The 13,910-nt window shown below is 53.1% G+C and overlaps 2 protein-coding genes across 7 annotated transcripts in view; one reads left to right on the forward strand and one right to left on the reverse strand.

Annotated features, from left to right (window-relative positions):
• EZR (ezrin) overlaps nucleotides 1-6,201 on the forward strand; it is a 50,011-nt gene extending 43,810 nt beyond the window's left edge. For all 3 annotated transcript variants that reach the window (XM_019749506.3, XM_019749487.3, XM_019749514.3), the window contains exons 9-14: nucleotides 1,780-1,943; nucleotides 2,350-2,480; nucleotides 3,085-3,245; nucleotides 3,570-3,662; nucleotides 5,180-5,431; nucleotides 5,637-6,201. In XM_019749506.3, the coding sequence (XP_019605065.2) occupies nucleotides 1,780-1,943; nucleotides 2,350-2,480; nucleotides 3,085-3,245; nucleotides 3,570-3,662; nucleotides 5,180-5,431; nucleotides 5,637-5,801 (966 nt within the window). In that variant the 3' untranslated portion in view covers nucleotides 5,802-6,201. The remainder of the gene's footprint in view (nucleotides 1-1,779; nucleotides 1,944-2,349; nucleotides 2,481-3,084; nucleotides 3,246-3,569; nucleotides 3,663-5,179; nucleotides 5,432-5,636) is intronic.
• Nucleotides 6,202-7,025: 824 nt separating this feature from the next.
• The window catches only part of SYTL3 (synaptotagmin like 3), a 79,483-nt gene continuing 72,598 nt past the window's right edge, over nucleotides 7,026-13,910 (reverse strand). For 2 of the 4 annotated variants that reach the window (XM_088795321.1, XM_019749481.3), the window contains 5 exons: nucleotides 13,605-13,775; nucleotides 11,216-11,321; nucleotides 10,129-10,234; nucleotides 8,993-9,198; nucleotides 7,030-8,009 (listed from right to left, as the gene is read on the reverse strand). In XM_088795321.1, the coding sequence (XP_088651447.1) occupies nucleotides 7,900-8,009; nucleotides 8,993-9,198; nucleotides 10,129-10,234; nucleotides 11,216-11,321; nucleotides 13,605-13,775 (699 nt within the window). In that variant the 3' untranslated portion in view covers nucleotides 7,030-7,899. Of the gene's footprint in view, nucleotides 8,010-8,992; nucleotides 9,199-10,128; nucleotides 10,235-11,215; nucleotides 11,322-13,604; nucleotides 13,776-13,910 lie in introns of all 4 variants that reach the window. The other 2 variants (XM_019749468.3, XM_019749458.3) reach the window with 2 other exon arrangements.

Below are 13,910 nucleotides of genomic sequence, written 5' to 3' on the forward strand. Positions count from 1 at the left end.
GTTTCGGCCACACTGTCCCTGTCCCAGTGGTCAGAATCTGGACACTGAGGGCCCCGCTGTTGGGAAGAGGCAGTAGATAGGGGGTTTTGTTTTTGTTTTTTTAATTGGGGAACAGTGGGGAACAGCATGTTTCTCCAGGGCCCATCAGCTCTAAGTCGTTGTCCTTCAATCTAGTTGTGGAGGGTGCAGCTCAGCTCCAAGTCCAGTTGCCATTTTCAATCTTTAGTTGCAGGGGGCGCAGCCCACCATCCCATGCAGGAATTGAACTGGTAACCTTGTTAAGAGCTTACACTCTAACCAACTGAGCCATCCGGCCGCCCCTCCGACAGCTCAGCAGCGGCTCCTTGTCTTCAATCTGGTTGCAGAGGGCGCAGCTCACTGGCCCATGTGGGAATCAAACCAGCAACCCTGTTAGGAGCTCGCGCTCTAACCAACAGCTACCCAGTCACCTGACAGGCATTTTTAAAAATTTCTAAATCATGTTTCCCTTCCTGCCACCTACATTTATCACAGCAGTAGCAAGGAGCTCGGAAACAAGCTCGTGTCATCGTGTCTTAAACTTCTGTAGTCACTAGTCATAAAGTTCTTGGATGCTGCATTTTTCTTCTCCTTTTTAAGACGGCTTCTCCACTGGCGTTTTTTCAGGGCAGCCCACAATCTGAGTTAGCATTTTGTGTACTAGCCAACTTGTCCTGTGCCGGACACATTCTGAGCCCTTACAAACATTGTCTGATTTAATCACCACGCCAACCCCCCAGGAGGTTACTGTCACCCTGGTTTGTAGTTGGAGACACTGAGGCTCAGTGGCTTGTGCAGGGTCGTGGGGCGTAGATGTGGCAGTGCTGCACGAACCGTGCATCGCCTGGCAGAAGTTTGTTGAGCACCAATAAACGCTGAGCGTTAGTTTGGTCCTGGAAGTAGAGAGATGAATGAACATGGCCCTGCTCTCAAGGGAGCTGATGACTGTCTAGTGAGGGAGAGAGACCAAGCAAGTCAGCAGAGCAGCGGCCAGCACCATGGCTCATCACTGTTGAGTGCAGGCACACACAGAAGTGCTGGTTAATCACGGGAGGAGGAGAGGTCACGAAAGGTGCCTTAATGTGATTCCATAGAAGTGTCGATGTCCTCGAGTATATGGGATTGGACGTGACATTCCAAAGAGGCGGGGCTGTTTGGGGACATGCTGACAGGTATGAAAGAGCGCAGTGTAGGTGAACAAGGGCTCTGGGGCCAGAGTGGGATGGCTTTCCCGTGTGCTAGGTCGTGGCATTTGTACATGGTCTTGGGGCTCACAGGGCGCCACGGACGGCCGGCAGGGCCGGATCCATGTGCTGGTGGCAGTGGGAGGCGGAGGTAGAGGCTGAGGGGGCGGACGCACGGGACGCTCACTAGAAGTTGCGGAGGTCCCGGCAGGAATTGGGGACGTGGCTGTGGGTGGAGAGGACAGAGAACGTTAGCCTGAAGGTCAGGAAGCACTGAGACTCAGGGTGCTGGGCTCTGAGGCCCTGAGACCCCTCACTCTGGAGCAGCTTTGTAGTCCAGCCGTGGGGTTTCGTACGTGCACACCCTCCATCTGCTTGTCCTGAAGCGTGTGTGCCCCATGGCACCGAGAACTTGCATTTCTGACACCTTGTGGTCACGTGGGGTCAGTGGCTTTATCTAGAAGCCCCGTTCTGGCCCCCATTCTCTGCTTCGTTAGTTCTGTTAGCACAAGTATCTAGAACTTTGTGAAGCGGGTTTGGGGGCAGGAGCCCTGAGTCAGCACCCGTTCTGCTCTAGGACTTCGTGTTCTACGCCCCCCGCCTGCGCATCAACAAGCGGATCCTGCAGCTGTGCATGGGCAACCACGAGCTGTACATGCGCCGCCGCAAGCCCGACACCATCGAGGTGCAGCAGATGAAGGCCCAGGCCCGGGAGGAGAAGCACCAGAAGCAGCTGGAGCGGTGAGTGGGCTACAGGCCACGGGGAGTGCGGCCCGGGCCCCGACAGCCCTGCCTGCGGGGCAGCTTCGGTGCCGGCGCTGGTCACCGTAGGAGGGGCTGGTGGGGTAGGACCTGTCGCCATGTGGGATCGGCCCTCAGCCGCCTCGCTGTGGGCTGGGCGGTGGCAGAGCCCAGTGCTCAGGGCAGCTGGGGCAGTGCTGCCACTTCCTTAGTCCCGGCTGGGTGCTGGGGACAGTGGGTGACCAAGAAGCAGCTGCTCCTTCAGATTGCTGGGGCTGGTGACGGGCTGGGTCCGGGGGCAGCGGGCATCTGGCAGGGGTGGCTGGCTGTTGCAAAGTGTGCTGACAGCACACATGCCCACAGATTCTCAACCCTGCTGCGCTGCCTCTCACCCTCCCTGTAACAGGCAGCAGCTGGAGACTGAGAAGAAAAGGAGAGAAACCGTTGAGCGAGAGAAGGAGCAGATGATGCGGGAGAAGGAGGAGCTCATGCTGCGGCTGCAGGACTACGAGCAGAAAACCAGGAAGGCCGAGAAAGGTGGGCCGCGCCCGGCAGGCATCAGCACACACACGGGAGGAGGCCCCGTCTCAGTTACACACGGCACCAGGATGCAGACTGACAGAGGCGGGAGACACGGTTCTTCGATTAGAAAATAGCTCTGTGCTTGATTACCATCTGTGCTAAATGCTTTATGAACATTAGCTTCCTAAATTTTCCCCCAGTCCTAGGAGGCGAGGCCTGAGTTGTCCCGTTTTCCTGAAGACGATGTTAAGGTTTAGCAGGTAGAAGAGGTTTTCCAAGGTCCCAGAGTGCCCGAGCTAAGCTCCTTCCCCCCCTGCTCCCCAAACATGAAGCGGGGCTGAGCAGGCATTCTGGCTTCTGAGGAGAGCAGTGCCCGATGTGTGGGAGAGGCTGGCTCTTCTCAGTGCTGTGCAGCAGCTCTGACCATCGTAAGCACAGAGCACTTTCCTATTGGTGGCAGTGCAAGCAGCCTGTCACCCTGAAACTCGGTCCACTGCTCTGAGGCTTGTGCTGCAACTCCCGCCCGTGACCCCATCCAATCCCCGCACCAGGAGCTTCGGGCTGGACTCCAGGCCCCTGACAGAGCCCGTGAGCAGCTCTGGTTCTGTGTCCCCTGCAGAGCTCTCGGACCAGATCCAGAGGGCCCTGCAGCTGGAGGAGGAGCGGAAGCGCGCCCAGGAGGAGGCCGAGCGCCTGGAGGCCGACCGCATGGCCGCTCTGCGCGCCAAGGAGGAGCTGGAGAGGCAGACGGTGGATCAGATAAAGAGCCAGGAGCAGCTGGTAGGAGTCACCCGGCTTTCACGATGCTGAATTATGGAGAGGCTGTCTCTGGGGATTGAAAAAGTGACACCTGCCTCACAATAATTTCTGTCGGGACTGTAAAATGATCTGCCTGGGGGTGTAAAGTGGCCGGTGGGGAGGGGCCGTGCTGGTGGCTGGGCCTCGTGCAGTCGGGGTCAGACGGGTCTCAGACACGTGGGCAGCGATGGACACTGCCGGCCTGGGAGGAGGGCGGGACATAGCTGTGCTACACGGGAGGCTGTCCATTCACAAATGGACTCTTGAAAGCGTTCCAGAAGTAATTTCAGCTTTGCTCCGTGACAGGCTGCAGAACTCGCAGAGTATACCGCCAAGATCGCCCTCCTGGAAGAGGCGCGGAGGCGTAAGGAGGACGAGGTAGAGGAGTGGCAGCACAGGGTGAGTGGCACGCGGAGTCCTCGCAGAGCTGCGCCACCCTCAGTGGGCCCTTGTGTGGCAGGCGGGGGCACAGACCAGGGCCCGGCTGGCATGGCGCATCGAGAGCCTCGGGGGCATTTCGCAATGCTCTGCCGATACTAGTTGTACTTCTCAGACCGAAATCTTCGTAGGAATGGGCCTGCCCTTGTGCACGAGCAAGTACATTGTTGGATTATCAGGGGAACAAAGAGCCACTATTCATTTCTACCCACTTTGCTCGCCACCCTGAACTGTTCAGTCCTACCAGGCAGCCCCCACCAGGAACTAGCTTTAAATCAGATTATGTGGGTGCCCCCAGCAATGGGCCACAGTGCCTGAAATAACCCCTCTCCTGACTGCTGCTATATGCAGCATGGCACCGTGGAAAGATCTGGACTAGGGAGGTGTCCAGATTGGAGTGAAAGTCCAGGCTCTGCCCCTCATTTGCTGCGTGACTGGGCAAGTGGCCTCACCTCTCTGAGCCTCGTTTCCTTATTGCAGATGGGAAGTAATACCCAACTTCTAAGGTTGCTCTGAGGACCCCACAGAGGTTTAATAAATTGCAGCCATAATAATGAGAACATGTTTCACTCCAGCATCTGGAGAGCCTAACCTGTCTGTCTATCCATGAGTCTTCACACCCCCCAGGAAAGCACGGGCCCTGGGGAGCTTTGAGTGTGGTACAGAGTATAGACCTCAGCCAAGCTATGGGGGCCCCCCTCCCCTCCTGCCTGTCCCTCTCCCTTTCTGGGGATGCCTGGTGTCTCTTCCTCACTAGTCTTCACCCCACCCCCACTTCCCAACCCAAGTTCCCTGCAGAAGACTTCAGTCCTTAGGTTTTTAGAGAAAGTGCTTATTATAAAGGATTAAGTGAGAAAAGCTAGTTATAAAACAGGTACAAACTAAGCACATCTGTGGGGTCAGGGTGGCAGTGAAGTGGGAGGGATTGAGTGTGTGTACCCCTGAGAAGTTGCTGGAAGGCTTAGGGGTGACGGGGTGATGACAGGTAGGAAAGGGGTTGAGCACAGTGCTGGTGGGCAGTGAGGACCTCAGTAAATGGTGGCCACGCAAGACAAGGGAGTAAAGCCGCACACCAAACTGAGAGTGGCTCTTTCTAGAGACTGGGGGATTCTTTTTTCTTTAATAATTTTTTAAAAATACATATGAGCATATACTAGGGTTATAGACAGAAAAAAAGTTCTGATACTTAGACAAATGTCAAGCCTCTGGCATCAGTTGCTGTCTTCATGCTCTGAGCACGATTGGTCACAGGATAACTGAGAATCCGGAGCCCCAGCCGGAAGAGGCTCACCTGTGATCAGCCACAGTCTCCCTCCTCCAGCGCCTGCTGCACGCAGCCTGCCAGGAGGAAGGGAGAGGAGGGGGCGAGAGAGGGGCAGAAAAGGAGAACGTAAAGAAAAGGTGATTCTGGAGAAAATGGTCCAAACACGAGGCTCTGTGTGACAAGTTCTCACCTGTCTGCTGATTTGCTTTTGAAGGCCAAAGAAGCCCAGGATGACCTGGTGAAGACCAAGGAGGAGCTGCATCTGGTGATGACAGCCCCCCCACCCCCGCCGCCCCCCGTGTATGAGCCAGTGGGCTACCACGTCCAGGACAACCTGCAGGAGGAGGGCACGGAGTACACAGGCTACAGTGCCGAGCTGTCCAGCGAAGGCATCCTGGACGACCGCAACGAGGAGAAGCGGATCACCGAGGCCGAGAAGAATGAGCGTGTGCAGCGGCAGCTGATGGTGAGAGGCGGGGTGGGCCCGCGGGGATCCCCGCCTTAGCGCTCAGGGCTTCCTTGGCTGGCCCCTGGAGCAGATGGCCTGGAGATGGCATAGAACGGGCACCCTCTTCCTGGGAGGGATGGCAGGGCTCTGCATCTCCCAACCTCCGTGCTGCTGTGAGGTGGCTGAGAAGGCCGGTCCTGACCGATGCTTATTGATGTTGCAGACACTGTCCAACGAGCTGTCCCAGGCCAGAGACGAGAACAAGAGGACCCACAATGACATCATCCACAATGAGAACATGAGGCAAGGCCGGGACAAGTATAAGACGCTGCGGCAGATCCGGCAGGGCAACACCAAGCAGCGCATTGACGAGTTCGAGGCCATGTGAAGGCCGCCGCGACCGGGCGGGGTGGAGCCTAGCGCCTGCGAAGGGCGGAGCCTCGCACCTGGCCTCCACCGAGGGTCACACTCAGACTCTAAAACTTGTATTTGTAGTTCTCTAAATCTAGACCCCTCCTCGCACTCCAGTTCTTTAAAAAGAGTAGTTATTTCAGTGGGAATATTCTGGGGCTGGGACCAGTGGGAGCTTCCCTGGTTTATTTTTCCCATTTGTATCATAGTGCCAAACAGGCCTGATTTTTATTATTATTATTGAATCACTTCCTGTCTTATGCTTGGAGCAGGGCTGACTGAATTAAGGAAAGATAACCTGTAAAGTCTGAATAGCAAACTCCATGCTGGCATGTGTGATACAAGATTCAGTATAATTAAAACCACATCGTGGCTTATATTCTGTGCCATACTTTTTTCTGTATTTGAAATTAGCTCAAATTGATTTGTACTTGATTTCTATGAAGGATGCATCTTTGTATATTTATGTTTTTTGAGGGGTGACATTAGTTTGAAAACAGTCTAAAGCACTGCTTTACACACGGGCACACAGTGACTCCACCCTCCGGTCCTTCAGTTCAGCTGACAAAATCCTGTGACCATTCCGGGTAAACAATACAGGAGGACACTGCACTCTTGGATAAATGTTTCCTTTTTTGGTTTTTTTTTTTAACAGAGGGCTACATTGTTGGACTTACACACCTAATTAATGATCATAATTAAAGCTATAGAGTATAGTATTTATAAGCAATGATATGGGTTTGTACCATTAGTTTAAAAAAGGGAAAGTTTTGTTCTGTATATTTTGTTACCTTTTACAGAATAATAAAAGAATTACATATTAAAACCAAACCATGTAACCATGGCACTTGATCTGATACGATGTGAAGGCAGTAATGAACCTGATTAACTGCTACACTCACATCTGTAAAAATGAACTTTTTCTTTCCATATCCTTCGTGCACGTAATTGGCTATGCACACGTCAGTGTTCTATCACAATTTCTTGTTTGAAAAACACACGCTATTGACTCCAACACCAGCCATGAAGGGAGCCTTCCTGCCTGGGGATCTTCTGGTTCTGTAAGAACCCATCTTGACCTATTTCCATTCCCTGCCACGTCCTTGGAAAGCCATGAGACAGTCAGCTCTCACAGGCTGCCATTTCTGCTCTCATGCTCTTCCTTCCGTGCTCTGCTCTGTCCTTTAAAAAGATTTTATTGGGGAAGGGAAACAACTTTATTGGGGAACAGTGTGTACTTCCAGGACTTTTCCAAGTTAAGTTGTTAACCTTTCAATCTTAGTTGTGGAGGGCGCAGCTCAGCTCCAGGTTCAGTTGCCGTTGCTAATTGCAGGGGGTGCAGCAGCCCACCATCCCTTGAGGGAGTTGTCGAACCAGTAACCTTGTAGTTGGGAGCCCACTGGCCCGTGTGGGAATCGAACCGGCAGCCTTGCGGTGTTAGGAGCACAGAGCTCCAACCACCTGAGCCACCGGGCCAGCCCTGCTTTGTCCTTTTTGACTAAGATGTCATGTATGGATGAACACCACACCACAGACATGAAACGTGAGGCACAGCCGTGGATGTCTACTAGCCACGTTGGGCAAGAGGTCCCTTCTCAGAGCATCTGTGCAGCCCTGCCAGTGATGCTTTGTCGGGCCAGGCCTCCCTTGGGTGGACCTTGAGCTGACAGACCCAAAATGGGAGTCTGTCCCCTTCTGCACCCCGGTGCTCTGTGGAGTTAGCTGACCTGCCTCCACAAAGTTTTCACAGTAAAGTGGAAGGGATTAATACTCACCAGTCTCTTTCTTTGAAATGCACATAACAAGGCCATAGTTTTCACTGTCAAGCATTGGAAAACAGAGGTACTGTTGAACATTTATTGAAATCTGGCTATTTTCCACATCTCTCAAAGTACAGATAACCAACCTGAGACTTATTTCTATAACAGTGATCACTGCTCTGTTTAACAAGTGTACACAGAGGGACACGGAAGAGTGTGTCACTCCAGAGGCCTTGCCAGGTGTGCGTCCACACCCAGCTTGCCAGCTAACCAGCAGGCATGCAGACGAACCCGCTGCAGAGTGGAGCCTGCACTTCAATGCAGGATGAGTGTCAGGTCTGTCCATACATTGGGGCTGGAGAGGACTTCCTGCCACTGGGTCTTTGGCTCTACGCCTGAGTCAGCACCGCCGGCTGGATCTTCCTCTGATGTGAGTGAAACAACAAATTAGTAACAGTGGGCCAGGAGATGACTTTACCACCCCTTTATTCAGCTTTTTCGAAATGAGAACCAGTAAGAAAAGTAATTTTTGCTCAACTTAAGAGCATACTCAAACGTCAACCACTGGTGAGTAGGAGAGAGCCACCCCCACCCCCAACAAAACTTTGTTCAGAACTGGACTCGCTCAGGCATCCTCCCCAGGGATTTGAGGCCTCAGAAGCCTGAAGCTGTTTTCTTTCCTGTTAGTTGAAAGTGAGGAGAGGACAGGTTTAGTGGGTTGATCTTGGAGGAGGGTTGACAAGTCTTAACACATTACGGTGTCTTGACGTGTGGGCATACCAGACCAAGGGGCCAAGTTCATGGAAATGAGTTCCTTAGAGGAAGTGGCTTGGCTTTGGACAATATTTCATTTAAAACAAATTGTAATTTAATAGTCTTTATTTTCAGTGGTCCTCGGTTGGAGGCCTTGGAGATGTGTGCAGGTGTTTTGGTTGTCACAGTGTTTGGGGGTTACTGGGGCACTCAAGCCCTTCCCCGACAAAGAACTATCCCCCACAAAATGCCAGAAGCACTGCTGAGCAACACCGAAGTGTTGCCCTTTTGTCCTCTTAATGAAATACTTTTTGAATTGCCAATAGTTTGGGTTAAGAAGGTATTTTCCTTTAAGAAAATAATCCTTTTCTGATTGATGCCAGAAACAAGAAAATACTGTACCCAGCCCATTTTGAGGCCTGCAATTTAGCAGATCCTAAATCTGATTTAAATTGTTGAAATACTTTGCTGTATTATCGCTCAGTTGTATGGTTATAAGGCGACTTAGTAATCTGCATTTATAGGTGGTTAGGCGATTTCAAAGCCAGTTAAATCATCTGCCATCGTGAAAGCATTTCTTTTAATGGTATCCATGTGACAGTCACTAAGGATCAACCATGCACTTCAGCCCAATAAATATCTCAAGCAGACTTACTGGAACCAAGCGTGGCCCCTCCCAGCAAGCGGTCATTCACACCAAAGATGGCCTGGTCCCAGACGGTTAATTCTAGGCTGGATTGCCTCAGCTGAGAAGGGGTTACGCCGTTGAAAACAAAGGAGTGCTTCCATTGGGGACACACTTGCTTCTTCAGGACTGGAGATTTCAGCCTCAGTTTTTGTTTGTCTGGCAGAGTCAGACAGCTGTAGAAGGAGACAGATAACAGGCCTACAATATGTTCCCTCCACAGGGCCTCCTTTCCCTGTTGGTACTAGCTCAGCAGTGAGGCTATTAGTGCTAAGAAAAGGGCTAACTAAATCCATTACAAAATACAAATTCTAAAATGAATGAAAATGAGAATCACAAGATTGGCTATGTGACCTCGCTAGGATGTTCTGAATTCAGAGCTGAATTCTGCACCAGGCACTAAGCTCAGGGTGATTTGGGATTCCGAGGCCACGTGGCCCTTGTCTTAATCCGCCTCTGCGGTCCGCCGACCACCGGGCGACCGCGAGGCTTATTAGACCTGCTGCCCAGTGACCAGGATTCTGCACATGGCATCTCCTTAACCCAGTTCTCAGAATAAATTCAGAAGGGCCTAGTAAATTGCCCAAGGCCATACAGGTAAACAGCATGGTTAGGACACAAACTCCGTTCTATCTTGACTGGTAGGCCATCATTTTTCCTTTATGACATTGACTGGGGCTTTAGCACGCTACATAATAATGGTGTCTGCTTTACTTTTGGAAACACCAACACACCTGTCGTGAATAAGAATGAGAATGAAATCTGCAGTCATCCCTCTTTCTGTTAATCCAAGGGGATGTGAAGCTGAGGAAACACGATGTCCATGCTCCATGTCGGTCAGTAAATGCTGAGTCACTGACACAACATGGACTAATAAGATCTGGGCTTCAGTTAGAATGTAGTATTACAAACCCAGTCTCAGCATGTCCAACCCCCATGAATTCTTGGACATCAGAGTCTTGAACATGACTTCAATTAGATATTTGTGGAAAAGCTAAAATACAAGTTTGAAATGGGTGTTTTTGGTGTTTCCTACAGTTCCTAGGACCATGCCAAATGTATAGTAGATTATCATTAAATAATATTTGATTAAATCTAATACCTACCCCTTAACAAATGAGTTTAGGGTACCATCTGACCGCACAGGTAAATTCTTGGCTCCCAGCACCACCAAACAGAGTTGACCGTTAAATGATGGCTGATCTCCTGCCCCTGGAAGGAAAGCCGGCATTTGCTGTCAACCCTCCTGCACGTTGGGATGCAATGCCACCACCCCAAAACTGAGCTCAGCCAGAGGATGTCTTACAGCCCTCAGACCCCACGAGAGTAGCCAGGAGGAGCATGCCCACCATAAGAAGGCCCTGCTGGCCCTGCTCACATACTTTCCCCAGCTACCCACCAAACGGTCAGCATGATGATGGGATGGAAGGATTGCTAAAATCCTAGGGAAACAGGCTGTAGAGTCAAGACTAACCCAAAGAGAGGAAGGCTGCAGAAAGTGGGAGCCAGTTTGGGGGAAGGTGGGGCTCCAAGGCCTCTTCTAGGGCGCTGGAGATGACCGTGGGTGTTTACTGCTGGTCTGCTGGTGGTCCTGTGAGCTCCTCCAGTCAAATAGCAAATCACTAATACATCAGTGTCATGCATACTGTCTTCACTCCCACTCATTTGCCCACACACCCCATGTTATTTAAGTTAGTTAAATCTATAAGGTCCTCAAGGAACTATGTCCTTGGCCTGTTCTCTTGCTGAGCAGCAGCTGCTCACGTGACCGAAGGCAGGATGTGTCTGCTACGAGCCTTGCAGGCTCTGGCGCCTTGAGATGGGTTCTTGGTTCCCAAAGAGTCAAACTCCCAACCATGATGCAGAAGGTCATTCTTCAAGAAGGGCCACAGTGGGACTCCTTTCACCAGGGGGACCAACCAAGCCAGCTCCTTGGGAGAAAGCCTCGGAGCTGGTGACCTAAGAGCCCTGTAAAGCGGGCATCAGAGGCCTGGCCGTTTTCCAGTCATTCGATTCCCCTCAAGCCACGGGTTCCAGAGACCCCCGTTCCCAGGCTGATCTCCACAGCTCTCGGTGAAAGTTCCTGGAGCACATGGGCAGTAAATGCCAGGACACACTGGCCCACCTCTAAGCCTGCCTGCTGCTCCAGGCTCTGGGGACAGGTGAACATTCCTGAGGCTGGAGACCACCTACCTTCTTGAGCCTCCTCGAGCTTTCCGGGCCCTGCAGGGAGCACCAGTTTGGCCCGGACTGCAAGCTCTGCATTATTGGCAGGTACACCGTCTTCATACTTCGCTGCCTGTGGGCAAGAGGCAGAGCTCAGGCGGCAGTCCCCAGCACCCAGGACCTTCTGGGCTCCTGGTTGCCTCAGGTCTGTCCCTAAATGCCCTCTGCCTCCCCCACCACAGCACCCCTGCAAAGCCTCTGCAGGCCTCAGAGAGTCAGAGGTGGAGTGGATGTCTGTCAGGACTGCTCTTCCTCCTGTTTGTGGTGACCTTGCTCCCATCCTTACCACCCTTACCACCCTCGATGTGGGAGAAACGGCTCAGCCACCCAGCCGCTCACCCCACCAGAGGCAGATGGCCTGATAAGCAGAGGGGTTCAAAGAGCCTGGCACATCATTCCCATAGGGATAGTCCAAAGAAACTGGACACAACCTAAGCTGGAAAAAGTAAAGTGAAGCCCCCCCAGCCCCGCCCCCCAATGGATTCCATCCAGGTCAGTGGATTCCAGCTACCCTTCCATGCCAGGGACACCAAGCCACCGGAGACTGATGGGGTCCTGGGCTCCGTGCCCACAACAAGGGGTGGCTCTCCGGTCTGAGTGAGCTGGCCCACTTCTTGTCCCCAGTTCCCTGCCAAGGACACCTTCCTGACTACTCAGGTGGCTTGTCTGGTCACGAGTGATTTTGCCAGAAAATGAGTGAAGGAAGGGCTTGGAGAGCGAAGACGGATCCACTGAATCCCTCACCCTGTGGGGTGGGAAGGGTCTCCTTCATCCGGACCCCTGGCAGCCAGGAGCAGCCTCCCAGCAAGGGCTCGGCGAGGACTCCGAGAGTGTGGAGCGCCAGCCACCCTGCACGGCAGCAGCTCTCCTGGGTCTCCTGGCTGCCTCTGGGGAAGGAGGCTGGCCCTTGGCTACCAAATGAGATAAAGGTGCCTCCACCCTCTGCTTCTAGAAACCCGCACCAACCCCATGCCAAGCCCACTGCCCCCTCCTGTCAGGGCCTGTGAGCAAACACCCAGATCCAGCACCAGTCACTGCCTAGCATCAGGAGGAACGCCTTTACCCTGCTCCTAGCCCGCGTGCCAGTGGATGCCCAGCCTTGTGACAGCCTCTCCTGTCCTGAGTACGGGGTCCTGGGGGAGAAGACGGGCAGGGCATCCCTAGTACAGGATCCTATAAGGAGACCTCATCTGGCAAGGAAAATCAGGAAAGACTTCATGGAGGAGGTGGATTTAAGCAAAGTCTTGGGCAGACCTCAGACAGGAGAAAGCACTCCAAGTGGGTATCGCCAAGTGGAGGTCTGAGGACGGACTGACTCTGAGAAGAGAAAACACAAGCACCGGACGGTGAGTGGGGGGGCTGTGCAGGCCGCACAGAGATAAGGACAGGAGAGGGGGGAGGGACGGCTCCCAGGACCAGCACCGTGGGCTTGACCTATAGTGGCGGAGAACCAGAACCACTTCCCACACAGGATATGTGACTGATCGCCTCCCTGCCTTCAGAGAGGAAAAAGGAGGTGAAATGGTGGGACCTGGTCCAGGCCCTGTGAGACTTTCACTGGTGGGGTTGGCACTTCCTGTTGTCATTCTTAGGAAATGATAGAGGCCATGTTTTCTCCTCCTTCACTATCTCAAATGTACTCTTTGCCAATCTTGGATCCTGAAAGGAAATGTGCAAAGCAGCCGCCCGGAGAAATGCTAACCTTTCCCCTGGCATCTCTTCCTACATGCACAGCCAGCTCCTCCTGGCCTGTCCCACCCTCGAGGTTTGCTGCTCTGCTAGAGCAGGACAGGAAGTCCCCTCTGGTCAGGCCACCTCTGTCTCTGCCAGCCTGATAGCATTTGGTCCAGTTGTTCTCACCTATTGTTGTGGGAGTGGCTGGGGTGGGACGTTTAGAAACACTACACTGTAGCCCTCAGGACAGGTGTGGTCCCAGGGGTGGGGGTGGGGGAGCCAAAAGGTGTGGACTTTGAGCTGCAGGGCCATGAGAGTCCAGGCCAGCTCAGCTGACACCAAGTGACCCTGAATTTGAGGGAAGGGCGCAGAGCTACAAGGCCGGCACAGGAAGGCTGCACATCGGGCCGGAACCAGGCTAGCGTTTGGGCTGTGCTGCGAATTGGGCTATTCCGGTCCTTGAACAAACCACGGCAGGTAAAAATCCCTCCGCCGAACCCCACCAGGAGAGCCCGACACTGGGCCTATTCTGCCTCGGAAGTTCCTATTTAACAGTCACAGCCTGGCAAGTGCCCACAATTGTCTTGGGTCCAAGGTTTCCCAGGTAGGTATCCTTTTCTGGATCCCTCTGAAAAATTCTCACGGTGGGCGTGAGGTCACTTAGTCCCAAACCAGACATCACCTTGGCCCGGAGCGTATACCAGCGGAAGGATTGTGTTGTGCTGTCGGCAAAGTCCCACGAGGCCAGAGGAATGATCACTTCTCCAAGAAACACCCTCCGCGCGAGTGTGCCCAGGTGCCACACGGACACCTGCAGTCGCCGGGTCGCCAGCTGGGCAGGCTCCACCTGGTACTGCAAAGGGGAACAGAGCCAGTCAGCCTGGGCTGCCAGGGCCACACTGCGGCGCCACCAGGCGGAAGTACCGTAAGACGTCCCAAGAAGTGCTCTGCTTGGAAGAGGATCATCTATCACAAGTATTTTTCTCAA

The sequence above is a fragment of the Rhinolophus sinicus genome, chromosome 2 (genome assembly GCF_057876585.1).
Source record: "Rhinolophus sinicus isolate RSI-liver-muscle chromosome 2, RSI-T2T, whole genome shotgun sequence".
In the NCBI taxonomy this organism is placed as follows: Eukaryota; Metazoa; Chordata; class Mammalia; order Chiroptera; family Rhinolophidae; genus Rhinolophus; species Rhinolophus sinicus.